The following is a 27,351-nucleotide window of genomic DNA, read 5'->3' on the forward strand; positions in this document are numbered from 1 at the left end:
TTTCAACTATTTACACATTTACGCGTATGCAACGTGCAATCAAAGCTTTGACGATTCCGAGCGGCGCTCGATTTAAACTAGCGAAAGCTATGTGGCCAAATGGTGAACGAACGTAATGGTAGGCGCTGAATCCTCAGGTGGTCGTTGCGCAAATGCCACACGGTCGGTCAATGCGGCATTGTCAGCCGCCGTGTGCGCCTGTCTGTCCGCATTCGCGCAAAAAAACAAAACGTGAGCCGCGAACCGTGAAACGTGAATCGGGCGCGCTGCAAGGATTGGATTGAAATACGGCCGGTGCACCGAGCGGCTTGAAATTCGGAACATCTGCGTGGAACTTTTGCATGTGCGTGCGTGACAAAATTGCGTTAAATGGGCTAATTGTTTGTTGTCATCCAAATTAGCGCGAGCCTTCAAATTAATTACGTGAGCAAATTGGATTTTGCTTCAACGTTTTCACTGGTGTCCGTGACCTGCAGTCGAAAAGATCGACCCACGTGCGCCTACCTTCCGTCCCATTCTCCCTCCCCGCTGCGGCTCCTGCCATTCGACCAAGCCAAATGTAAGTTAAACGTGACAGACAGAGACCGTGACCGAGACGGAGACGGAGATGGAGACCGAGACCGAGACCGAGCAACTGACAGACATTCACACACGAGGCATGCAAATGGCGGCGTTGCATCGATATAACCACCTGTCATACACACACACATATACAGATATACATATATCTATATATAATTCATATATACACATGCATTCACAAGTGACTGGCACGAGATGCGCCACGTGCAGTGCGGTGCGACAGTAAAAACAAAGGACATGTTACAGTGGAGCTTCGTTAAAAAGTAATTTGTATCAATTGTCGACAGTTTAGTGCACACTCGAAGAAAAAGCTTAGAATACATTTTAAGGCTACGAGAGCTGTCAAAATCAGAAAATTTTTGATAATATGTATATAAAAGGATCTTAAAACCCCCCTTAATTGAATTGTATTTAAATTTAGTACCAGGATTGATGAATATTCAAATTCAGTTTCATGAACCGCAGTGCAACTGCAGTTCATACGAACCGATCTTTCTTTGCGAGTGTGCAGCCCTGGCTCAAAACATGTCAGCTTTCAAGCTTCCGCTTTAGTATTAAAAATAATGATATTTGCTTTATAGCCTACATTTTGCGCAAAGTGTAAAAAATTGAATTTGAGCCAAAGAGTTGTATGTGTATTGCATCTACGGCTTGGTCAAGGTTATGCCCGCAGAGCGGCTGCCCGTTTCGTCTGGCTGGGCATGGGAGCCTTTTATTAGATGCACATAATTAGCTCAGCTCACTAGCGCACACACACACACACAGTGTGGACATGTGCAATCAGATGCTTATCCCAGGGCTTATTGCTGCTGCTCATATTGCCACAGGGTTTCCCTCAACAGGTGCGACAATGCCACGCGCCGGCTGCTCTCACTGATTTCCCACTGCCCGCATCGTGCCATGCAGCTGCCTGCATTATTAATGCGGCACAATGGACAAGTGCATGTTAAATAGAAAGCGGCTACAATGCAAACGGCCCCACTGACCTGTGTGCTAGTGTGACTTAAGCCTTCCAGCTTCCACATCATCATTGTCCCTCAGCCCGATCCCCCTTTCTGGCTGCTGCCTTTGCCGCCTTTCACTGTCGGCCTGTCTCAGTGCCATTCACAAGTTTCTGCGAGCGGTTGCCTGCTTTTAGGCGGCCATGTTTTCATCTGTTCTGCTTTGTTGTTGCTTCTCCCTATTCCCTTTTGTTGTAGTTGTTGTTGTTGCTGTTGTTCTTGTTATTGTTCGTGTAAGTGTGTTTTTGCATGCAAAAACAATATGGCTGCACACTTTACAGTTGTTTATTCAGTGCATAGTCAGGCGCACACACACACACACAGACATTTACACTCTCATAGAAGTGCTTACACACATACATACATATATGTATATTCATATCGATATATTTGCTTGTGTATCTGTGCACTGCAGCGTTTTGTCAGCTAATTTGCATGAATTTTATTTCTGTGGGCGTGTCAAAGGGGCCGCGAGATGGCATGGCTTGAAGTTGTTTTTCATGCTGACTGCACAGGAACATAACGGCAAATGACAATGACAACTGATTGACAACAACAGCAGCAACAGCAACAGCAACAGCAACAATTCCAAGCTACTTTAAAGAGGAAAACGAAATTTACTATAATCCAATCAATAAACAATGCTTAAATGCAATGCACTTTGAATGGAAAATTTATATTTAATTTGATTTTAATTAAATACATTTCGATTTTAAACTTTTGCCAATTGCTTCTGACTGCATTATTTACGTAACGTTCGTTCGGCATTGTTCTTAAAACCCTTGAATTTCGACTATGCAGGATATTGGGATAATTGTATATATATAAATATTATATATTATATATATGTACATATGTAGCTGTTGAGCGATCAGCGCAACTGAAACTTAGCTCACGTGCTTTACTTTTAGCTCTATTTTGGGTTTCACTGATTAAGCGGACCTCAGACCCCAAACTAAATGAATAAACATACATACATATATGACATACATATGTGAACACATATATATAAATACATAGCATATATATGAAAATCTATATAATGTTATATTTTATATGAGCTGTTGTGGTTTTTGAAGCATGTGATTTGAATGAACACATTTCGTTTATTATTTGTTTCGGTTAGTTTTTATGGTATATGCCCTTTATACATTGGAGCTAAAAGTAGAAAGAAGGGGTAAGATGAGCTATACTTCGCTGGAATACTATATTCTGCGTGATAGAAGGAACAGCTACTCATATACAACATATGTATGTATGTATATAGATATATTGGCAATATTTACGAATTAACACATATTTATATCGATAATTTCCGACGAAGGATAAATCTAAGAGTATTATGGCTAGAGATCTTTAATTTTTGTCATTAAACATGCACAGGATATTCTGCAAGTCGACCACAAATTAAAACTCACAAGCTAAAACTCAATATTGTGTACAGGGTATGCTTCAAGTCGAGCATTGCCAGCAAGTAAAAGTGAATTTTGGAGAAGCCTATCTTATCGTAGTCGAAGTCATTTATGAGATGCACTAAAAAACAGTCAACTACTGTGCAAGCATAAGAAATGGAATGCGGCAAAAGCACGGCCCTTAACCCGATAAGCCGATAACCGATTACAAGGCAACTGAGACTAAAGTATATGCTGTGAGTTTTCTAGAGTATGCACCTTGAGGTTGCACTCGGTGGGCTTTATGGAAGTTTTTCAACCAACAGCAAGGTGCCAAAACCGTTAGATGATAATCGATAATCGATATTTTAGCAATACATATATCTTCAAATTTGGAAAGTTGACAAATGATTAAGCCTTGAATTAACGCTTAAAAGGTTTTATAGAACTCCCAAGCAGACGGCGTTAATCGATAATCGATAACTGACATAGCAGTGAACAAGAATGTTGCTAAGTGACCTAAGCGATGGGCAGTACTTCTGTATCGCATTGTTTAGGCCACCTGAGATCACCGACAGCCGATAACGATAACCGATAGCTGGCTTCATATATGCAGGTGCTTCTTCTATCGCCCAGTTCCAGTTCCGTTTTGGCAATAGGTGAATGGACCAATGAAACGCTATAGATGCATATGTTGCTGTGCCCCCACGAATGTATGTAAAAGGTGTCGCCAGCCTTATCGCATCCGCTGGGTCCACAGAGGCTACGCAGGCTAAGGAGGCGGCCATTGGCATTGGCATTGGTTCGAATGGAATTTGACGCACAGTTGTTGCATTTATTGGCGGCGTGAATAATCTCTGCTAGCTGCTGCATCTCACATTTACAGATAAATATACAATATATATATATATATGCGTGTGTGTGTGTGTGTGTAAATTTCAGTTGCTGTCCGAGCTGTTATCACCAGAATGGAATTCGAATACATATCTAATTGTTGTGTGGACGGTTCTCAGCTGTTGTTGTCGATTTGGGCGAACAAACATTGAATGCAAACACAACAACAACAACAACAACAACAACAACAATACATATTGTAAATGGGCTAAGCTAACACACACACACATGCACGCACACTCATGTGTATTTGTGGGCTTAAAATAACTGTGCGCCGCTTTTCAAAAATAACTTCAACTAATGTGGGATCTATCGTTCTGTCCAGGAGCGGATCGCGGTTAAACGATGTGCAGCTTGCGCGCCAGACGGCAGAGCTGGCCCCAGATGAACGCGGGCAGCGAACGGGGCGGCGGCGGTGGAGCCGGTGTGCATATGGACTGAGCACGATCCATCAGATCTCGCAGCATGGGCAAACGGCAGATGCAGTCGCCCATCCAGTAGCAGCCGTGCAGCAGCGAGACGAGCACCAGCAGTGCCTTGAGCATGCCCCAAACCGAACGTCCGCGCACCTGCACGCTGAGCGATCGCCGGACGGCGGCCAGCAGCGGTGACTCGATTGGCTCCGGATCCTGCGCCTGCTGCTGCTCCTGGATGTCCCCTACCTCCGTTTGGGTCTGTCCGTCCACTTGGTCGCGAGTATGCTCAGCCAGCAGCTGTGCGCGCAGCTGCCTGGCGGCGGCGGCTGCTGCAGCCACCGCAGCCATTGCCGTCTGGGTGCCGATGCTGCGCTGCTCCAGGCTGGCGTCCAGGCTGAAGAGCAGCCTGTCACAGCACTTGCAGCGAAAGTCGGCGTCGATGTCGCTGTCGGAGTCGGTGTCGGTGTCTTCCATTGCGCTGACCTCATCGAAGCCGGGCGGCGGCAGCTCGTCCTCCAGCTGTGGGAAGTTCTGGGCGCAGATCCAGGCGAAGAGCTCGACTGGATTTGTGGGCGCGCGGTTATCGTCGACCATTCGAGTAGGGACATCCCCAGCGACGGCGACGGCGGCGATGCCGTCACCGCTACCGTTGCCAGTGGGCGTGGCAGTTGGCTGTGGCTGTGGCTGTGGCTGTGGCTGTGGCTGGTTCAGCCGGTAGCTCCAGTTGAGATTGTTTCCTTTAGTTTCTTCCTCCATATTCAGATGAGTCCGGTTGCTGTTGTCGTCGTCGTGGTGCTGACTTTGGTGGGCGTGGCTGCATCAAAATATATCAATTCGCCACATGTGTATATATTTATATATATTTATATATATATGTGAATTTAAGTTGTTTTTCTCGCTTCACTTGCTTCACTTACGGAAACGAAATGGAGCAATTATGTCTCTCCTAGATTTTCCGACTTGTGCTATGCCAGTTTCAGCTCAGCAGCTGAGCCGACAGCTCGAACATCAAAGGCAAAGGCGATGTGATCAACGTTGGCCCGGTTAGGCCCAGCTGCGCTCCTGTGCCTCAGTACTTGCTTTGCTTTGTCTTTGCTGCCTCCATTCCCTGCTGTCCATCGCTAATCCACCCATCCTTCACCTCTCAGCCCTCTCCGCTGCTTTCGGTTTCGCTCTATTTGCATTTGCCGCATGCAATCGTTATCGATATTTTGCTATCGCTGTGCAAATGCAGCTTATCGCCTGTCTTAGCTCAAATGCAAATAAGGCTGCCCGCAAGGGGCGTGGCAAGTGCTACTCCTACGGCGGGTTTCTTCTGTTTACGCGCTGAGCTCATATTGACTTGCGAGAACTTAATATGGATAACGATATCGACACTAGCTATCGATTGGTTATGTTTTTTTATGAGGCTTCTTCTTCTACTGCATCTTCAGAGATATTGTATTCAAATTATTGAAATACTAGATATATCTCTAAAGTAAATGTCATAAAAGATGATATAGCAAGAACCCTTAAGATTTCTGTATATGTAGGCTCTATTATATATAATGAAATGTATAATTCATATAATATAGGTAATGAAATGTGTATATGATCTTTGATAGACGCTATTCCAATTGGACAGCAGTACATTTATGAAATACAGTTTTTTAAATGTGCATAATAGAATCTATATAATATATACATATACAAATATATGTCGAATAATTAGAATTTTAATTTATTCATATTTATATTTTTAAGAGCGATCTATATCTTTTTACTGATTAATTAAAACTGTAGGCTTTCCCATCGGCGAGTGACCACTGTACTCGTATAGGAAATCGGAATTCTTATTGGAATTTTAGCAGCTGGTATTTATCAACTGCTCGTGTAATGATTGTCTTACATCGCTGTTGTTTTTCTGTTGTTGCGAGGCGCGACAGCAACAACTACAACATCAGCAACAACTACAACAAGAGCAGCAACAACAGGAGCAGCAGCAGCAACAGCTCCATTAATGGCGCTTATCAGGCAGCATTACGACGATTGCCGATCAACGATCAACGATCGACGATCGACGATCGTAAATCGTGTGACGGCAGCGAGGTGTTATGATCACGGGTTGCGCACCCGCGCCTCGTCCCGCTGCGCTCCTGAATGGGCTAATGCCGATGTGGGGGAGCTGATAACACACACACACATACACACATACACACACACACACACATACACATATATATACACACACATACATATATATGTATGTATATTCCATGAAATACACTCATAGCAAAGAATCCAACGTTTAACGCTTAATCATATATGTACCTAGATTTATATATGTACACACGTATTTATACATACATATGTATATGTATATATGTACATATATGTATGTGTCTTCAGCATAAAATCAATTTCCCTTACACTTTGCTACCATTTTAAATAGTTTACCCAACAAATTCACAGCGATTCACGCACAGTGGGTCGAGCTCAGGCTGCAAACTGCAGTTGATATGAAATTCAGTTAAATCTAAGTTTGATTTGCTTTCTTAAATGTTGTCAATTTCCGTTTTCAATTTGTTTTTCTTCCCCATATCATTTATGCTTTTTGTCTGTTGACCATGCAACTGGTGTCACTGTGCAGGCTTCTCCAGCAAATAGATTTACAAAACCTGATACTTTGTTGTTATTAAATAAATCTTAGTTTCTATTATAATCCGTGGCACACCGACACGGCAAATACTCTTAAGCGCTGCCATAAAGATTGTGTCATAATAGCGCTATAAAAACTTTACGATCTACATATAGGATATGCGAAAACTGTAGAAAAGTGTTTTATCCACATGGAACTTTTGGATTTTATATAGTAGTAAAGTAGTAAAGAGAGAGAGAGAGAGAGAAAGAGAGGATGTAGTATACATGAAAGAAAAATAGTATATACAGATATATGACGTGCTATATAGATACCCTAGGTTTGCGAATTATATGGATTTAAGATTTTGAGACGCGATCTATAGGTTGGGCATGTCTGCTTGTCATATCAGAGTCCGAGCTAGAGCGAAAGAGACAGATGTATATATATATAGGTATAGTTAGTTATCAGTTATATATAGATTTGGCATTTAGTATGCTCATTCTATATACATATATGTACATATATGTAAATACATATACATGTACATACATATGTTAATTAAAATCTAACACTCATCCCGTGGGCAATCTAATTCCAGCTATCCCTAATGCTTCTCCACCCACACAGCTTACGCAGCCGCTCCGCCCTGTCCTCCTCACGCCTTCCTCCTCCTTCATTTTGCCAAAAATCATTCGCTCCCTCTCTCTCTCTCTCTCTCTCCCTTTCTTTCTCGTTCACACAGTCTCTCGCGTTTTCCTATTGCTGATAAGAATATGCATTAACGAAGCGCTGCGATAATAGCGCCAAGAGAGCCAGAGAGCCAGAGAGCCAGAGAGCGATAGAGTGGCAGAGTAAGAGAGTGGGAGAGTGGGAGAGTGAGTGAGTTAGCAAGTGAGCGCTCATAATGAGTTTTGAAACGTTTCTTATTTGATTTTTTGTTGCTTGTTGTTTTCTTTTCGTATTTTATTCTGCCGCGCATTGACAACGGCAACGGCTGTGTGTCCGTCCCACTCCAGAGGCAGAACGCTATTAACCGTTACACGCCAAGCACAATTAGCAAACGAATTTAAAGTTGAGCCAATATATACAATATACAATACATATATAGATATTATATTATAATATATATCAAACTCAAAATCATTTGTTTCTGATTTTTGTTGTTTTTGTTTTGGTTTCGGTTTTATTGTTGTTGTTGTTGCTGTCGTTGTTGCTGTTGCTGTTGTTCTACGATTTGATTTGCCGCCCAGTTTTGAAAAGTTGTCGCGATTTCAGTTCCAAATCGGCAGCTCAGCTACGCGCAACGAGTGCAAAGTGAAGTTCGTCCCGAACCCCAAAGGACATTTGTGATCCACATAAAGAACTAAAGAAGAAGAATTAAAGAAATAACTAAAAGTGCAAACGAAAATTTATAAACAATATTCAAACAATTTCGACTCAGAAATAAACAAATAAAACAAAACCTCCACAAAGAGTCAAAGCCAAGGTAAGCCATGTTCAACTCTATGGGATATACATATATAGGACCTTATCCATAGGGCATCATTATACAATAATATTGAAAATTCACCGTCCACTTGCAGCGACATGCATTAAGTTAAGAACTATCGAACATTGTGCAACTATTTTTAAGAAAAAGCACACAAAATCTCTCTCTCAAAAACGTACTAAAAATATCCCATATATATATATATATATATATATATATATATATATATGTATATATGCATATGTATATATATATGTATATATGCATATATATATATATATAGATATACGTGCACTTAGAGTAGGTGAGTGGGTCTGCTTCGGTGTAAACGTGCTTGATATGATCGGGCCAAAACAGGGTTCAAGGCCTGATAGAGCCCATTGTGCGCGATTGCCTAAAGCTAATGCCAAGTCGTATAAACACTCTTCACATATCAAGCTAAGAATCGTGAATATCTATATACATACATATAGACAGACTACTTCTTATCAGAAGTGCAAATAATTGTATTCATGCATTATCGATTTTTGTTGTTTAAATAACAATTGCATTCGATTGCGTCTTAAAAGTGATTTACTTTGTTATTATTATTATTATTGTTGCCGTGCCTATTGAAAGTAATAGTGATATTCCCAATCGAACAATATTCGTAGTGCTATTTCAATATAGTGCGAAATAAAAAATTATATAAACATATATATATATATAAAAGATTATATATACAATATATCAATGTAACATATTTAAAGAAAATAGAATATTTTAAATCAAAGTGTTTTTGAGTTTGTTTAGCATATCAATTTAAAAAAGTTTTTAAATGATCTCTTATTATAAAAAAAATAGGTGTAAAATTTTCTTGTAATACGTAAATTTATTTTAAGTATGTTAAATAAAATTAAAATGAAAATGGAAGAAAAAATATTTATGTATATGTATATATATATTGGGTTAATTAATTAATATTTGATATCAATAATTTAATTTTTAATATCATTAATTATTATTTAAAAATATATTTGTTTTTTATTTTTTATTATTTAATTACTTTTTAAAATGATTTCTCATAAAAAAAATCCTTTTTTATTTTTTTTAATTTTTATTTTTATTAATGCACATTTAATACAGATTATAATATTATTATTATTATATATTTTTAAGGTTCATTCATTCAACTGTTTTTCAACAATTGATTTCTCATACATTTTTTTTTTATTACTATTAATTTTTTTAAATACAAAAATAAATTTTATTTTTTAATTATTAATTCACTTTTTATGCATTTGTACATATTTGTTGTAATAATAATAATGTTATTATTATTTATTTTTAATTTTCATTCAACTGTTTTTCAAGAATTTAATTATAATTTTCTATTATTGTTATTGAAGATTGTATATTTGCTGAATATTATTTTCAACAGCGATAATAAATTTCACATATTATGGAGATATACAAACATATATGTATGTATGCGGAAAATAAGTAAAAGGCCACAGTGTTCCATCAAGGCCCGGGCGAGGAGGAGGCATTTCACTGTCGGCTTTTGCATCGATTTCAGTGGGTCAAGTGCATGGCCCAAATGTTGGCAGCGAGTGGGGCTGGGTGGGGTGGGCAGGTGGGCAGGTGGGCCAGGTTGGGGTAGGCAGATAGGCAGGTAGAGTGTAATGTGGCGCGAATCAAAGCCAAGGCCAATGCAATTAAATCGTCTGACCGGACAATTCGACTGCATTTATTGTGACAGGCGTGTAAATTAATAAAATGCTAATTATTGCTATCTGTAATGAACAAAGTGCGAACCTGACTGATAGAGATGGCAACAGGGCAAGCGAGCGAGCGAGCGAGCGAGAGAGCGAGTGAGAGTGGGAGAATGAGATAATGACGAAGACACAGGAAAAAATCGACAAATGCGACAATCTCTTATATTATGTTCTAGAAATCTTGCAGCCTCATAAATGTCATTCATGCACACACACACACACACACTCGCACACTTATTTGCATTTCCATTTGCATTTAACATTTGTCAGTTTTCATTGATCATTCGAGTTGATTTGTGAGACATCGGAACCAGCTGAACTGAACTGACTCAGTCAAGTGAACCCCGACCTAACCCCTCGCTCATTGGCTAATTTGGCAGCTCTCTGTTGGTCACTTGCGCTCTCTCTCTCTCACTCTCACTCTCACGTGTCCTCACTTAGCACTCGCAACATATTTGCTATTTGACTCTTTCAGTTAATGAAAGGATAGATACCGTATATATGAATAGTAACTATATCTGAAGCACTGACTTACTATATATTATGTATTGCTTATGTCTACCCACTAGGGGCGTGGCAAGTAAGTGCCTTTCGAGTCTCACACAGCTTGGGGTCTTGAAATGCGCCATAAATTCACACATCCAAATTGGTTTTGCTAAATCTATAGGTTCTATGTTACGCCCATTTGGGGCGTGGCACTTCGATTATTGTATACATTTAGCGCTGCCTGCCTGGCGAGCGAGCATGCAGCAGTCAGCGGCGCTCGCTCAGCAGTTCTCTCTCACTCTTTGTTGTTTGTTTTTGTTTTTATTTATTTTTTTTTGTGCTTCTCTTTGGTCTTTTATCGTTTCTTTTTCGGAGGGTTCAACGACTTGCAGCAGCGACCGACCATGGCTGCCAACATTTACAGTAATCTAACAGTCTGTCAATCAGCAAAACCACCCCCCGACCTCGCCCCGCCCCCACTCCGCCCTGACTTGGTTGAGCCATTGCCAAATTGCACCTAGTGTGTGGGCCGTGGCTTGGGATAGGTCAGTGTGCCTGAGGCATGCCTCGCGTAGCATAACGGTTCCTAGTCAGTGCAGTCAGTGCAGTCAGCGTGCACCCGCCCCTTAGATAAACCCAAGCAAAGTCCCACTCAACTAAACTGGGAAGCTGTTATCGCTCGCCGCCTGTCGGCGACATCGAATCGACTTTAGCCCGTTCCCATTCGACCAGCGATAGAATCAAATGCATAGAGTAGCTCAAAGCTATATAGCTTATATATATGATATATTATATTTATATATATCATATCTACCTTCTATGTAAACCTATACCAACTGCATTTTATGGCAGCTATAATCGATGTGGACTTTCAACAAAAACAAAACATTTATCACTTTAGTTCCATAAAAATACATAATAAAAACAGAAACAAACTAGTTCACGAGCTGAACTACTGATTTGTACACCCTGAGCGTGAATTTAGGGTATACTGGTTTTACAAAAATGTACGTAGCAGGCAGTAGTGGGCGTGGCAGAGCCCATAAATTTAATATATTTATTTATATACAAGTTAATTTAGCTCTTACCATCCATCCATCCATCTGTCTGATCGTCCGCGGAATGAGTGCCATATCAGCTCTTCGCTGAGCTCAGGGTATCTTCCAGTCGAGCAATCACCACTAGAGCACTTTTACTTGTTTCTAATTGCAAAAGGAAAAGTCTATATAATTAAGTTGAGTAACAGATAAATGTTGATATGTATATATATTATGCATATCTACATCTGCACTATGTCTATTATTATTATTATTTATTATCTCTCTCTGCTTTTGTTTTTTTGTTTATTGAATTTATTGAGTGGGCGGTGCACAAGCATCTCAATCTCTCAATTAGTAACACGCTGCGTATGCGCAATATTCGTTTCATCTTTGCTGCGGCCGCTGCTGCTGATGTTGTTGTTGTTGTTGTTGTTGCTGTTGTTGTTGTTGATAATCAGCATTTTGTGTAACTAATTTAACCTTAAGAGATTAAAAGCAACGTTCAGTTATCTAGAATATATATATGTACATATACATACATACATATATACTCATTCGTCTGAAAGTCATGGTCAAAAATTTTGATTTCACTTTCATGGGCAGCCCATGCGCATCTCTCTCTCTCTCACTCTTTCTCATCTGTCCCTGCCTCTTTCTCTGCGTGTTCTCTGCTGTGGCTCAGGTACGCCTTGCCAAATTTTAATTGCCTTTAATTGCATAAAGCTCGGCGCCGCCTTCCACGTCAGCGAGACGTGACTTTGTCACTGTGACTGTAACTGCGACTCATGAGTCACTGGCGGCGTTTCCTGTTGTTGCCATTGTGGTCTTAGACGCCCCTACGCAGCGCTCATCAGGCTCATATGTCTTATCTTTGCTATACATTATCCACGCTTCTCTAGTCTATTTTCTCCATTATCTTCACTCTTTTCTTCTCTCTATTCTCTCCTCTTTCTTCTTTGCTCTATGTTCTGTATCGTCTTCTCTATTCTTTGATCTGCATTCCAATCCCTATTCTCCATTCTTCACCCTGTATTTTCTATTCTGTATCCTTAAATCTATATTCTGCTTCATCTATTCTCTATTCTCGCCTCTCACTTCTCTGTTTTTGCTTATATCTTCACACTTCTCTCTTTTGCTTATTCCGCTCTGTTTTTACATCCCTCTCCCTCTCTCTCTCTCTCTCTCTCTTTCTCTCTTTTATTTTCTCTTTCTCCCCTTTTCTATTTCTTGCCTCTCTTTTGTCCTTTCTCTTCCCTGTTCTCTTCACTTTTTGCCTTCGTTTCTCTTCTAAGCTATCTTCAGTAGGGCATTCTCTGGCCGTCACTATCTACTCATTTCCTTGTTATTCTCATATATGTATATTTTTTTATTGTTGCTTCTGATTTCTGATTTTCCTTCTTTATTGTGTTATTTTGCTCGCTGTGCATTTATTGTGTCATTATTATCATCGTTTGGCATTGTTGCAACTTTTGCGCATTGTTTTCACTTGACGGCTGCAACAACAAGTACCAAAACGACAACAACAACTACAACAACAACAGCAATGCAGATTGAGCATGCAAGAAATTGTAATATACATTTATATATGTATATATAAATTTATGTAGAATACATACACATTCACATTCTATATATATGTATGTATGAATTATGCAGACGTCGCCTCTATAATGCGATTTACCAACTGACGTCAGCCATTCTATAATGAAGAACAAGTTACAACGTTGCAGCTGCCCTCGCACTATGGAAAAGAATCCACTGATGAGCCAAAAACATATCATTATCATTATCAATACCAGTATCAATGATAATATTTGAGATTTTCCCACGCTCCACTTGGATTACAGCCCAGTAACACCAGCTCTAGCACCTCTATAGCTCATTGGATGACTATCCATTGCTGAGCATACATATTTATTCATATGCTGCCAAATTTCGTGTCTCTTGTTTCAACAACAAGTCGACAACACTTTGTAAATAAGCGAGCATAAAAAAAGCGCAGCAGAAAAATGCATTCGATTTGTAATTTGAGAATGTTTTCTACATTTATTAAGATGCAGACGAAGCGATTTTTACTTATTGGCATGATATTGAATGACGCAGCATTCCAATTGGAAACAGCGACTGATGGGCAGCACTTGTTGATGCAGGCAAATGGCCTTCCATTGCATGGACAGCACTCCACTTGAGCACTCGACGCGATGGGCAGCACTTTGCTTGAACAGATTTTTGTCGTATTTGACTTGCACTAGAGTTTCGTTTCATAAATTGACTTGCACTTAAAGCTATCGATTTATTGATGTCAAGACATATCGATATACATGTAGATACATTTATAGCTCAGTCTCATAGCTGCTGAATCAGTAAGTTTCAATAGATCAGCAGCTTTTGCTTAATGATTATCAGCGCTGTTCGCTTGTTTTTGCACAATTCATATACATACACACATATGCACGTATATATATATTTGTGCATATATTTATATAAAATATATATATTTAGTTTATTGGCACCAAAACAAGCGCCGAGGGGGGCCTGATAACCAGAGCCATTCTATAAATGAGATTGAATTAAAAATACAACTTTTGTATTTTTCCCTCCACATTATTTTGATGAGCGAGCGGCTTCAATTCGCATCGTATCATATCATCTCTCGCCCCTTTATCACTCGCTCCCTACATTCTCATTGCTGATCGCCCAGCTCAAGAGGCTGCTGATAGCAACAACAAATAATAATAATAAATAATAAATAAGGGATCGAAGCTTCTGGACTTCGTAGCGATTCCCTCTCTCCCGCTCTCCACTGGACGGCTGGCAAGTTACACATTTATTTTCACGTTACGTCGCCCGATTGACGGACGGTTCACTAGGTGACGATTCGACCTGATAACCGCTTTAATTCGGTTCCCCTGCTCAGGTTGGGGCTCATTTATTGACGTGACACTGCATTAAGAAATTGTCAATAAAGCAATTGACTATCAAAATATTTTGAAATGTCTAAATAATGACGAGATATGACGGCGCTTTGCCACGAAATTGGCAGCACTGTATGCTCATTGAATATAGGAAATCAATTTTATGTTTTATTATTATTATTATTATTATTATTATTATTATTATTATTATTATTATTATTATTATTATTATTATATATATTATTATTATTATTATTAGCATCGGCTCCGAATTGATTTTGCGTACTATTTATTTTCTTATGCCACAAACTCTTTGGCTATAGTCATATACTTGGAATATCTTCAGATATGCTATCAATATTTTAAGATTTATCTTATAGAAAATGTAACTAATCTAAATTTTTATTGGAATTTTCTTACATATACTTTTATAGTTCTCCAACTTTGCAGCTTTATCCACTTGTTTTCCAGTTTCTAATTGCTCTTCAAATTCAATTTTATTTTCCAGCCCGGCACAACATGTCGCAGCAGTCGGAATTGCAGCTCAGATAAGAACACTTCTGGATCTGAAACACACACACACACACCCACACAAGCACACAGACAGACACACTCACACACACATATACACACACGTCGTTGGGTACATCTACGCCAGAGGAACACGAACACGTTCCACACATTCCACATTCCATAGAGCACAGGAGAGTATACAAAAATGGTTCACGGACCGCCAGCACGCAGAAAATCACAGCAGCAGCATCAGCAGCCGAATAACGGGAATGGAAATGGCAATGGGCAATGTGAAATGGATATGGATCCCATGCCCACGCCCCCAGACGGAGGCTGGGGCTGGGTTGTGGTCTTTGGCTCGTTCATGATTCACATAGTCAGTAAGTGCTCATCCAAAAGTCAATTAGCCAATACGCGCACTTGAGACAAGTGCTCAAAGGATGCGCACAGTGGGGCAAAGCGAGGTGTACAAATAAAGACAAGTCGAACATATGCTCAATGTCTGTTAGCTGAAGCCTTTCTATAAACTAGCTCACAGTTCGTTGCCAAGCACTCCAAAGTAGACCTCATGCAGGGAGTACTACAAATTCCAAAGATTGCAAGAAATCAGATTTATAATCTAGATAAGATTTGATACGAACATATATAAATATAGGCTATCAGGCTGCTCCGCCCGAAAGCACTTGTACACCTGAATAGCCAATGCCTAATGCCTAATCGAAGAGATAAGCCACTTCAACTTCTATGCTATTTTCGTATAGCAAAGTCTAAGCTGATGAAAGTTAACTAATTTGTCTCTATTAAACTAATTACAAACTTATAATGATTATTAAAGAACAATTAGATAAGCAAGAACTTTAATTCGATATGGAGATATCGCAGTCTTTATAAAAATATATAAGCCATCGTCATAGTTGAACTCACGATTCAGGATTCATGTTCGATAACAAATAATCGCAGAAGCTCCTTCAATCTCAACTATCGTCTTTGCTGCACTCACGCATAGAAGAGCGGTGATTTGTATAGAGATGCGCTTGTAGTTCGATAACAGCTTATCGCGATAGTGGATTGAATGAAAGCAATCGCCATTTTGAGTGCAGCTCATTTGATGGCCATTCAATTGCCATAAAATGGCGGCAAGTGCAAAGCGCGTGCTTTGAGATTTGTAAATAGATCAATTGAGTTAACACCTAATACACTCTACACACATTAATAAATCGAATTTAATTAGTAATTAATTGACATGTGACTATATAAAAAGGAAAATTCCCCCTTTCGAATGTGCTTCAGTTGCGGTTACGATTCAGCAGCTGTGTGTAAATTTATACGTTTTATATGGGGTAATTATCAGCTTTTATCCACTGTACACGCTTCGAATTGAAATCTATTAAAAATATCTGTGGTTGATGCATCAATTGCTGCTTCAAATTCTAGTTGCCAATCGGCATGGCAACCGCCTGGAGCCGCAGCCATAAAGCCATATAAAATGTAGAAAAACTATAAATATACACACATACATATACATACATAGGAATATGCATATGTATATGTAGAGATATATAAGAACCTTGCACAGTATACGAATCATGGGCATCATAAATACGCGCGTTAATCGTGCAAATCAAATTTGTCAGCCAGACGCCCGATTACCACTTAGTCATAAAACTTAGTTAGTTGTTGATTTACGATAGGAATCGAGCTATAGATATGGGCGTAGCTGACGAGCCGGTACGAAGGACACGCGGCATGTAATGGCTTATACATAGCCATTAATTTGGGTAATTGGCCAATTGGCAGCACAATCTTATCGACCCATTAATTGGCACGCCATAAGAAGCTTCGCATTGGCAATGCGCCTTATCTTCGACTCGTTTTGGCCCATAAAAGTGTCAACGGTAGTGACTGACAATCAACATAAAAAATGAATAAAAAAATAAGACAAACAAAAAAGACTAATACTATATATATATGTATGTATATATAGATATTTAGCGAATTTTATTAATTTCGAGCGAAAACTAAATTTCGTCTGGAAAGCCAATTCGCAGACATCAAAAATGATTGCCTACTTGTTGGGGATTCTCTTCGGCATGTAGCAACAGGAGAAGGGAGAGAAAGATTTTCTTTAAGTGGCAAAGCTTGTAGCATATTCGAAAAGGGGAATTAGTAAAATATGAATTTAATCGTAGATCTTACGGCATTTACCTTGACAATTTGGAAGATCGAAGCGCATTCGATTCTGTCAAACTGATATACTAGAGAGACCTCTATTCTAGCTGAAAGATATATGTAGCTTATAGAGATCTGATTACTTGACTCATTCGAAAGAAGGTTTATGTTCCCGTACTGTAAGTACGTGTATCTTGAGATATGATAGATTAGGATACAGATGATGCTGAGCACTATATATATTTGCACTATATTAGATATGGTCTCGATAACGCCGTGCTGTGCCCGTTTACCCATAGATTCAGGCAGATGCCTATCTAAGGGCTAACCATACTAAATGATATGACGATCTATATATTTTAGCCGATGGCATGACCTACTCCTTTGGCATCTTCCACAACGAGTTTCTCACGTACTTCAATGAGGGCAACGGCTACACCGCCTGGATAGCCTCCATAATGGTGGGCGTTACATTCTCCTCAGGTGAGCTCTCATTCCATGCCCTAAACGCTGGCCTCGTCTGACCCTTGCATTGTCTGCTCCGAGCAGGTCCCATCAGCTCGTCGTTTGTGAATCGCTACGGCTGTCGAACGGTGACCATTGCAGGCGCCATCCTGGCCGCCGGCTGCATCATCGTCAGCATGTTCGCCCAGAACGTGGCCACGCTGATTGTCACCATCGGCTTCGGCACGGGCCTGGGCTTCGGGCTCATCTACCTGCCGGCCATTGTCAGTGTGACGCAGTACTTCGAGGCGCGTCGCTCGCTGGCCACGGGCATCGCCGTGTGCGGCTCGGGCTTCGGCACCTTTGTGTTTGCGCCGCTGACGGAGCTGCTCATTGGCACCTACGGCTGGCGGGGAGCGATGCTCATCATTGGCGGCGTCGTCCTCAACTGCATCATATTCGGTGCCATGTTCCGGCCGCTGGAGGCGCCACGGCCCAAAGCGCGCAAGCACAAAAAAGCAGCGATCATGGATCAGAATGTGACGCCAGCCGAACTGGAGCCGCTCAAGGCTCAGGTGACTGGAACGAAGCCAGCCACGGATCAGTATCTGCAGCTGCCGCAGCGCCTCGATGGGCCAGTCAACGGTGGCAACGGACTCTGCCGCTCCAACAGCGTCGGCCACAATCTCAAGCCCACTTTGGTGAGTATCGCAGCTCAGTCCTCTCCAGCTATAGCCTGACTCCATCACTCCATGATCCCGTCATGCAGAACAACAATTCGAATGGCCAGATCAACGGGCAGTCGGTGAATACGCCGATCGCGGTGAAGAGCAACAGCAACGACGATCTGGGACGCACCTATGCCAGCCAGCCGCAGTTGACGCCGCTGCGGGAGACGCATCGGGAGCGCAGCGCCAGTGGCACCATGTATCGCCCGGATGCGCTCTACCAGGTACGTCTGAGACAAAAACTCGCTCTCGCTCTCTCTCTCTGACTCTCTCTCTCTCTCTGTCTTCTGAACTTACTCAACTCACGCGTCTCCTTACAGGGCTCTCTGCACAATATACCGGAGTACGCCAGCTCACGGAATGATCTCTCGCACTCGCGCGCCGGCTCCGGCATCATCAAGCGCTACGGATCCCTAAGACAGAGTCATCCGCTGGGCCAGAGTCAGGTGAGACCAAACAGACTTAGTATGTATGCATATATAGGCTCGTGCGATTTCACTTTATTCACGCGTGAGGCTGGCGCGCGCGATACTCCTCCAGCAGCAGCACCACGTAGAGCACCAACAGCAGGGCGAGCAGGTAGCGCACCACCAAAAACTGAATCCTCATGAGAGTTGAGTCTCCCTCCCTGCCTCGGGGCAGTGCATGCCCGAATCGCTGGACCAGACGCTGGCGGAGCGTCGGTTCGCAGGCATTAGGCTTAGCCTCGGGTTCACTCATCTAGGTCGAGCTTCAGGATGCGGAATAGAGTTTTTGATAACTTGAACTGATATACTTGAATTTAGCATGTAACGAAATGTTTGTAGTCAACTAATGCCAGAGGCTGCTTAGGCAAAGGCCAGAAATGGGGCTATAGACAGAAAATACAATGTATCTGAGTAGTGCTTAGTGTAGATGTATCTGTCAGATACAATAGCCGAAATTATCTGCACTGCATTCTGCACTCGAGTCGGGATAGGATTAGACTTCAGAAGCCACAGATCTAGGCTGAATAGTAGGAATGCATAGAATCGTAAAGCGACAGCCGAAGAATCAATCAGATAGAGAGATCAGATACAATGTATCAATGAGATGCAAAGTATCTATCAGATAAAAAGTATCTCTAAAATACAAGGTATCTACCAGATACAAAAGTATCTACTAGATACAAAGTATCTCTAAAATACAAAGTATCTATCAGATACAAAGTATCTCTTAAATACAAGGTCTATCAGATACAAAAGTATCTTCTAGATACAAACGTATCTTCTAGATACAAATTATCTATCAGATATAAAGTATCTATCAGATACAAAGTATCTCTTATATATCAGATACAAAAGTATCTACTAGATACAAAGTATCTATCAAATACAATGTATGTATGAGATGCAAAGTATCTATCAGATAAAAAGTATCTCTAAAATACAAGGTATCTATCAGATACAAAGTATCTATCAGATACAAATTACCTATCAGATACAATGCATCAATGAGATGCAAAGTATCTATCAGATACAAAGTATCTCTTTAATACAAGGTATCTATCAGATACAAAAGTATCTACTAGATACAAAGTATCTACTAGATACAAAGTATCTACTAGATACAAAGTATCTACTAGATGCAAAGTATCTATCAGATACAAAGTATCTCTTAAATACAAGGTATCTATCAGATACAAAAGTATCTACTAGATACAAAGTATCTACTAGATACAAAGTATCTACTAGATGCAAAGTATCTATCAGATACAAAGTATCTCTTAAATACAAGGTATCTATCAGATACAAAAGTATCTACTAGATACAAAGTATCTATCAGATACAAAGTATCTCTTAAATACAAGGTATCTATCAGATACAAAAGTATCTACTAGATACAAAGTATCTACTAGATACAAAGTATTTACTAGATGCAAAGTATCTATCAGATACAAAGTATCTCTTAAATACAAGGTATCTATCAGATACAAAAGTATCTACTAGATACAAAGTATCTATCAGATACAAAGTATCTCTTAAATACAAGGTATCTATCAGATACAAAAGTATCTTCTAGATACAAATTATCTATCAGATGTAAAGTATCTATCAGATATAAAGTATCTATCAGATACAAAGTATCTAAAAGATTCATTTTGTTTGTTTAGCAAAGTACATATGAAAATGAAAAACATGCACCCAAAGCATATCAATATATATGTATTGTATATTTCAAAATACATTCCAAATGTGCAGAGCTTTCGAGCTATATGGAATAAACTGTATTGAAACGTAAATATATGGAACGTATTTTTAAGATACATTTGAAATTGTTTCAAGTATCTTTGAGATACACTAATGCTCAGATGAATATTAATTAATTCTCTGAGATTACTTTCCAAACTATTTCCACCCATGAAAAAAATCCGCTCAGTTGATGGTCTTCAATATCAGGATTTATTGAAATTCTGTATAATTTTGAATGTCTTCAAAGTTTATTGTAGAAGCATTCGGATTGTACTTTTGCATTTAGCGCTAGGCAATCATATTCCCAAGAATATTATATAGTTTAGTAAAAAAAAAAAAAAAACAAAAAAAATTATTAGCTTAGATTTAAGTGTCGTCCATGGCTAGCCCAGAAAGTGAAACCAGAGCCATCTGAGCAATTTATAGAGCAGATACAAGCGCAGAGCATTATAGATAGCATTCTTACTGCGAATAAAAATACATAGAATCTTAGAGAAATGATGTATAAGTATACATATATAGATAAAATGTCTTATCTAGAGCGACTTACATGCGCATTATCATCTGGGCTCGAGCCAACGTGCTGGGATCCTCATTCAGCAGATCATGCCGTATACTCTGGATCATATTTTTGCAGGCGATTGTAAGGCGCTCCTTGTCATGCGCACTTTCGTACTCATAGCTTATATCGAACTCGGTGCTGTATTCACGAAAGACATATATTAATTAATAGTTAGATTATATGTCACATATTATACATCATAGATCAGATATCAGAATAGAGGTCAGGCGAAAGACCAAAGATCAGAGATAGGAGATCAAAGATCAAAGGTCAAAAAACAGAGGTCAAAGATAAGAGATCAAAGACCAAAGATCAGGGGTAAAAAGTCAAAGATCAGAGATCAAAGATCAAAGATCAAAGATCGAAAGTAAAAAATCAAAGATCATAGATCAAAGATCTGAGATCAAATATCAAAAATCAAAGATCAGAGATCAAAGATCAAATTTCAGAAATAAGAAATCAAAGATATTGTAAGAAATCAGAGATTAGAGATCCAAAAATCAAAGCTCAGAGATAGAGATCAAAGATCAAAATAGAGATCACAGATCAGAATACAGATCCGAGATCAGAAGAGGAATGCAAAATAAGAGCTCTGAGATAAGAGATCTGAAATCTTAACGTTTAAGATCTAAGATTTGAGGTCGGGGATCATTGAGGCTGTAAATCACATTTCGATCCATAGATCACTCACCCTTTGATCTCCTTAATCATGCCCTTAAAGTCCGTTACGCCGGGACTGTCATAGTTGTTGAACAAGAAGGGCTTCATTACCTCCAGCGTGTGGTAGAGCTTACGCTGAATGGCCAATAGTGCCGGTGGGCGGCCGAAAAGCCGCAGCAGCAGGTCAACTAATATAGCCGGCAGTAATTGCTTGGTGATGAACAGGAACTTGTAGACGAAACGATTTTCCGTGTAGTGACAGCCGGGCACGCCCAGGTTCTTGAGAAAGGCAGCGCTGTACCACAGGTTCTTGATGTCCATGTGCGAGGCCATCTGGATGAACGTATACGGTATGTGTGTCTTCGACGATGTCTGGTATATGAGCAGCTCCTTTGGCGTACTGTTTCAGTTGTAGGAATGATTCCATAAGAGCTGTTTGCCAGGGGCACTTGCCATCCCACAGAGTCTACTCACCCCTCGCGGTAGGCCTCGTAGCCGCACTTCGTGTAGTAGATCATGCCAATGATGCCCATGTCCTGCGGCGTGATATCCAGATACACGGAGCGGCGTATATAGACGGTCTTCAGCAGGCCGGCACCCACCAGCGAAAAGAGACCCATGGCTCCCATCAGTGAGGGCGCGAAGCCAGGGAGCGGTTCGCGCACAGCGAAAAGTACTAGCAAAACACTTTAGAGATTATCAACTATCGAGCAACGAGAGCGGCCCACACAAACCTATCGACGGCCGATAGACGATAACCGGCAAGCGCGTGCGATAATCGTTTATCAGCGATTCGGCCAGATTCTTCGTAAACGTGTAGGTATTAGGAAAGCCCACAATCAATCTGTAGGAATGCATTAGAAAGTGGATTAGGTTAAGGTTCAATTGAGTGAACTGCCGTTGATTGGTGTGTCTTATGGCAATTGGAGGCTACCAGATTCAGAGTGGGTAGTATGGCTCTACTTGGAGAGAACTAGAAAGTTTTCTATATGCAGAGTTACGGATCGCTTTGAACTTCACAGTTTGACAGTCACAGTCGAAGTATCTTTCTTACAAACACTCTCTCTCTCATTTACGCGCTCTCCCTCTCTTATAAGCCCCCTCTCTCTCTCTCTCTAGAGTAAAAGCGAGTCGCATTGGGTTACAGTTTCAGAAGCACTGCCCTGTTTACGCTTTTAAGGCCATTGGATTGCATTGTATTGAAACGTATGATTTCTATACTTTCTCTGCTCTGTGGATCATCATGTCTATATAATCACAGCCTTAGAGTCAATGCCTATTTACAGTTTTACAGTCATTGAATTACGGAAATGATCGAATTTCCGCTCTTCCTCTGCTCTACGGATCAACCGACGTATAACGCGTCAAATTATTGAGTACAGTTTTAGAGTCACCTCATACAATAGAGCAGCACTGAACTGGTTACTGTTTGACAGTAATTGAATTGAGCAAATCGAGCGGTAAAAGTTCTGCTCTTCCACTGCTATGTGGATCTATTTAGTCATAGTATTGAGCACAGTTTTAGAGTCACTTCATACAGTTTTGTCAATGTTTTGCCACACTCAGCTGCCTCCTGTGTAACTTACTTGCGTGTGAGCGTGTCCAGGATATTGTCGTCCTTGATCTCGTCCAGCAGACGCAAGCATAGGCGCCAGTCCATGGGCGAGCCATACCACTGCAAAGGGGAAGAACAAGAAAGAGCTTAGCTGGGGCGAAGTGGGCGTGGACGGGGGCAGCTAGAAACACCCTTTTGGCGTTGACAAAAACCTTGGGTTCCACGCGCTTCAGATACGGATTGCTGAAGAAGGTCGAGACATGGACAAAGATGCGCAGATGACGCAGTTGCTCGGCGAATTTCAGGGCCTCCAGAGTGCCGCCCACATTCAGCTGGAGGGCAACGCGCAGCGGCTCGTCGAAGCGCACCGTTGCCGCACAGTGAAACACAATCGAGACCTGGTCGAGCTGCTTCAAGTGATTGGGATCGATGCCCAGCTGCGGCAGCGAGACGTCGCCCGGAATGGCAATCAGTTTGTTCAGCTCCTGTGGCTTCTGGGCGCGCAGCACCTGGAACACTTTCGCGTCGCGCAGCTTGGCCAGCCGCTGCTCGGCGTTCAGCTGGCCGCGCGAGCGCAGCAGCACATAGATCCTGCGCACATTGGTCGAGCGCAGCAGCTTCTCGATCAGCGCCTTGCCCACCACGCCCGATCCGCCGGTGACAAAGATCTCGCTGTCCTCAAAGAACTCGCGCAGTGTTTGTGTCATTCTCGGGCCAAATGTCTATAGCTTCAACTTCAACTCCAATCCCAATTCCAATTCCAATTCCGATTCCGATTCCAACTCCGAGTCCAGTTACGGTTCCCGTTGTTGTCCGTCTCGCGATCACAAACACACTGAGCCCTACCGATGGGCAGCGCCGGCTTAGAGACTCGCGAGTGCCAGCCCGTTAAATTATTCATTGGGTCAACGGTCGTTAAACTCACATGAGCTACTTAAATGGAGCGCATTGCAATGAATGTACATATATTCGGGTCGGGCATGTGGAGCTCGCCCCGTTGAACGACGCAATGGAGGCACTCGAGCTCCGACTGGGAGTTACGTATGGCATGCGACCTTGAAACCCATTCTCGTGCTGCGATACCCGAAAAACGAGAAAATTGTTGCATGAACTAGTTCCGAAAGCGCTGAAATATTCAATTAACTAGTTCTGGAATGAACTAGCTGAAATGAATAGAAGTGCATCATCTGTTCAATAAAAATGAGCATGTTTAAGGCTGAACTAGTTATTTTTAACACAGATGAAACTCGTTGACTTTCTTGTGCAAAAATGAACCAGTTCTTTACTATATATCTTTTGTATATTATGTTACTAAGCTAGTTCCAAAGGGGTTAAACACTGAACAAGTTGTGACAAGTTCTTTTTTTGAGCCAGTTCAAGTGAATTACTTTCTGCTTAAGTTATTTCGCAATAACCGTAGAAAAAGAACTAATTCCAAGGAATAATTAGTACCTCTGTGAAGGAATCTAACTCAAATATGAACTAGAGGCTACTAGTTCCAGTGGACGCTGAACTAGTACCACATACATGTTGATCATAGATCACTAAGGAAAACAGATAGAGATAGTTCTTAATTGATTATGTATTTATAGAGGCAGAGCAAGTTCTTTGACTAGTTCCGAAATCATTGTACAGACTCAACTGGTTAAAGGCCTGAAGTGTCAGCGACAGAATCTATCTATTAGGTAGAGGGAATTAAGAAAAATCGAGAGAAATAGACTGTCTATATAGGAAAATCTCAAACTCTATCCATATCTTATGCAGCTATATTAAGAGGTCACCCATAATTGAGCTTGGTTCGTTCTGGTTCCGTTTACAGGAGATGACCAAATGCTGCGGCTGCATCAGCTGCTCGAAGGAGACGCGCGACACGTTCGCCGAAATGATGAACTTCTCGCTGCTGAAGGACGTGATCTTTGTGATCTTCGCCGTGTCGAACTTCTGCACGAGCATCGGCTTCAACATGCCCTACCTGTACGTGGTCTCCCAGGCGGAGACGCTGGACATTAGCAAGAAGGACGCCAGCTATCTGATCGCCTCGATTGGCGTCGCCAACACCGTGGGCCGCATCATCCTGGGCTACATAGCGGACAAGCCGTGGGTGAATCGCCTGCTCATCTACAACGTGTGCCTGACGGCGTGCGGCGTGGGTAAGCCAACTGGACTCCAATCGGAGTGGATATTCATTGATATGTAACCTATTTTGGATTTGCAGCCACTGCGATGGTGCCGCTCTGCCAGGATTACAATGCCCTGTTGGCCTATTGCTCCGTTTTTGGTTTCACGATTGGCGCCTATGTGGGCCTCACCTCGGTCATCCTGGTGGATCTGCTGGGCCTGGAGAAGCTGACCAATGCATTTGGCCTGCTGCTGCTCTTCCAGGGCATCGCTAGCTTCATCGGACCACCCATTGGAGGTGAGCTGCAGTCAGAGTTGTCCTCATTGATGCGAGACTAGTCTCAATTTCTCTCTCTCTCTCTCTCTCTTTCTCTCTCGCCGTAGGCTGGATGTACGACATCACGCAATCCTATTCGCCGGCCTTCCTCATGGCCGGCATCATGATCGCCATCAGCGGCCTGGTCATGTTCGCCATTCCGCCGCTGCAGCGCTACCAGGAGCACAAGGCTAAGCAGAAGTTCAACTCGGAGCAGCTGGCGCTCAGCTAGCTTGGGGTCGGCTGCGGGGACCTGACTAGAAATCATTAGCGTATGATTTACGAGTGTATCTAAACTAATTTTATACTCTCTTTTTTATTATTTGACTATTTTTGTTTTTTTTTTTTTTTTAGTTTAGGTTTTTTATTTTGTAAAGGAAAATTGTATGGAAATTGTGAAGCAGCCGTGCGTTAGACAATATATCTACAGTACTAAGAGTAGGCTTAGGTTCGGGGCAACACGCACACACACACACACACACGCGCATAGCTATAGACATAAATTATTTATAAATCAACATAGCCAAAATGGAAAAGGGCTGGGGTAAAAGCACAACAACAACAACAACAACAACAACAAAAACAACAAACGAGCACGCAACTGTTGCTGTTTACAGCCTTGCTTTGCATACCCTGTTTACAGTGCCGAAGAGAGTATATTGGTGCTCGAAAGGGTATGGGAGAGTTAGCTCTATGTACATATAGACCTAGACACACACACACACATGGTAGCCTATTGGCCACGCCCACTGCCAGGCAGCACAGTCTTCAGTCCACAGCTTGGCAAACAGGAATTGTAAACAGCGCAGTCAGCCGTCGGGTACACCCGTTTGACCCCATTTCCGCTGGGTTCTCTGCTTGGTCTTTTTTATAGTGTTTCCATTGAGTTTTCTAATTGGAAACTCTGCCATTAGCATTACGTTGATATACTCGTGCAGCAGAAGGGCCATGCACAAAGGCAAGACATAACAGATTTGCCCACATACAATATATACATACACAGCTATACTCTATACATACATATATATATATATATATATATATAAATATATCTATCTATATATTTTAGTTTAAATAGCTCAACAATTTTTTTGTACGTTTATGAAATTTGTTAAATTAAAGTAAACCGAAAAATAGACGAGAAATTTGATTTGTTTTTGTGTTCTCTTATTTTTTTCTTTTATTCTCAGTTTTTGTATACAATTTAAAGCCGATAAATGCAATTTGCAAATCAAAGGGAACAGGCGTCGCGAGTTCACATGGCCCTCTATATATATATATATACACACAATGTATATGTATGTGTGTGGCTCACTGATCGCCAAATATCATTAAATAAACTGAAAGTAAAGCACCTCAGAGGTTAACTTTTATTCTGTTCTGGGTATTCCAATTTCGTGGGGAAATGACTAAAGTCTAGATGGAATCCAATTAGAATTATACTCAGCTCAGCATTAGATGGCAGAATAATGTATATGAACAAAG

General features: G+C 41.2%; 3 protein-coding genes across 6 annotated transcripts; 1 reads left to right on the plus strand and 2 right to left on the minus strand.

Moving 5' to 3' along the window:
* The first annotated feature begins 375 nt into the window (after positions 1-375).
* Mct1 (Monocarboxylate transporter 1) lies at positions 376-27,016 on the plus strand. Of its 3 annotated transcripts, none has more exons than XM_089475488.1 (10): positions 376-559; positions 8,180-8,390; positions 15,100-15,484; positions 17,637-17,756; positions 17,823-18,418; positions 18,487-18,669; positions 18,766-18,891; positions 25,252-25,582; positions 25,648-25,848; positions 25,935-27,016. In XM_089475488.1, the coding sequence occupies exons 3-10, from the start codon at positions 15,310-15,312 to the stop codon at positions 26,096-26,098; spliced, it is 1,896 nt and encodes a 631-aa protein (XP_089331614.1). In that variant the 5' UTR covers positions 376-559; positions 8,180-8,390; positions 15,100-15,309; the 3' UTR covers positions 26,099-27,016. The 3 variants fall into 3 exon arrangements, with proteins under 3 accessions (XP_089331614.1, XP_017871228.1, XP_089331615.1); XM_089475489.1 differs by lacking the exon at positions 376-559 and adding an exon at positions 7,867-7,975; XM_018015739.2 differs by lacking the exon at positions 376-559 and having other exon boundaries at positions 7,853-8,390.
* Positions 3,784-5,384, minus strand: LOC149267891 (uncharacterized). Its single transcript, XM_089475499.1, has 2 exons — positions 5,202-5,384; positions 3,784-5,098 (listed from the first exon to the last, which is right to left on the minus strand). The coding sequence occupies exon 2, from the start codon at positions 5,038-5,040 to the stop codon at positions 4,207-4,209; it is 834 nt and encodes a 277-aa protein (XP_089331625.1). The 5' UTR covers positions 5,041-5,098; positions 5,202-5,384; the 3' UTR covers positions 3,784-4,206.
* On the minus strand, positions 20,843-24,286 carry FarO (Fatty acyl-CoA reductase in oenocytes). Of its 2 annotated transcripts, none has more exons than XM_089475490.1 (7): positions 23,645-24,286; positions 23,464-23,552; positions 22,612-22,721; positions 22,352-22,553; positions 21,909-22,277; positions 21,206-21,355; positions 20,843-21,143 (listed from the first exon to the last, which is right to left on the minus strand). In XM_089475490.1, exons 1-7 carry the CDS (start codon positions 24,137-24,139, stop codon positions 21,011-21,013), a joined length of 1,548 nt encoding a protein of 515 aa, XP_089331616.1. In that variant the 5' UTR covers positions 24,140-24,286; the 3' UTR covers positions 20,843-21,010. The 2 variants fall into 2 exon arrangements, with proteins under 2 accessions (XP_089331616.1, XP_017871242.1); XM_018015753.2 differs by having other exon boundaries at positions 20,843-21,120; positions 23,645-24,284.
* Positions 27,017-27,351: the final 335 nt, after the last annotated feature.

This window comes from Drosophila arizonae, chromosome X (genome assembly GCF_054131065.1).
Source record: "Drosophila arizonae isolate 15081-1271.41 chromosome X, UAZ_ARI_1.0, whole genome shotgun sequence".
In the NCBI taxonomy this organism is placed as follows: Eukaryota; Metazoa; Arthropoda; class Insecta; order Diptera; family Drosophilidae; genus Drosophila; species Drosophila arizonae.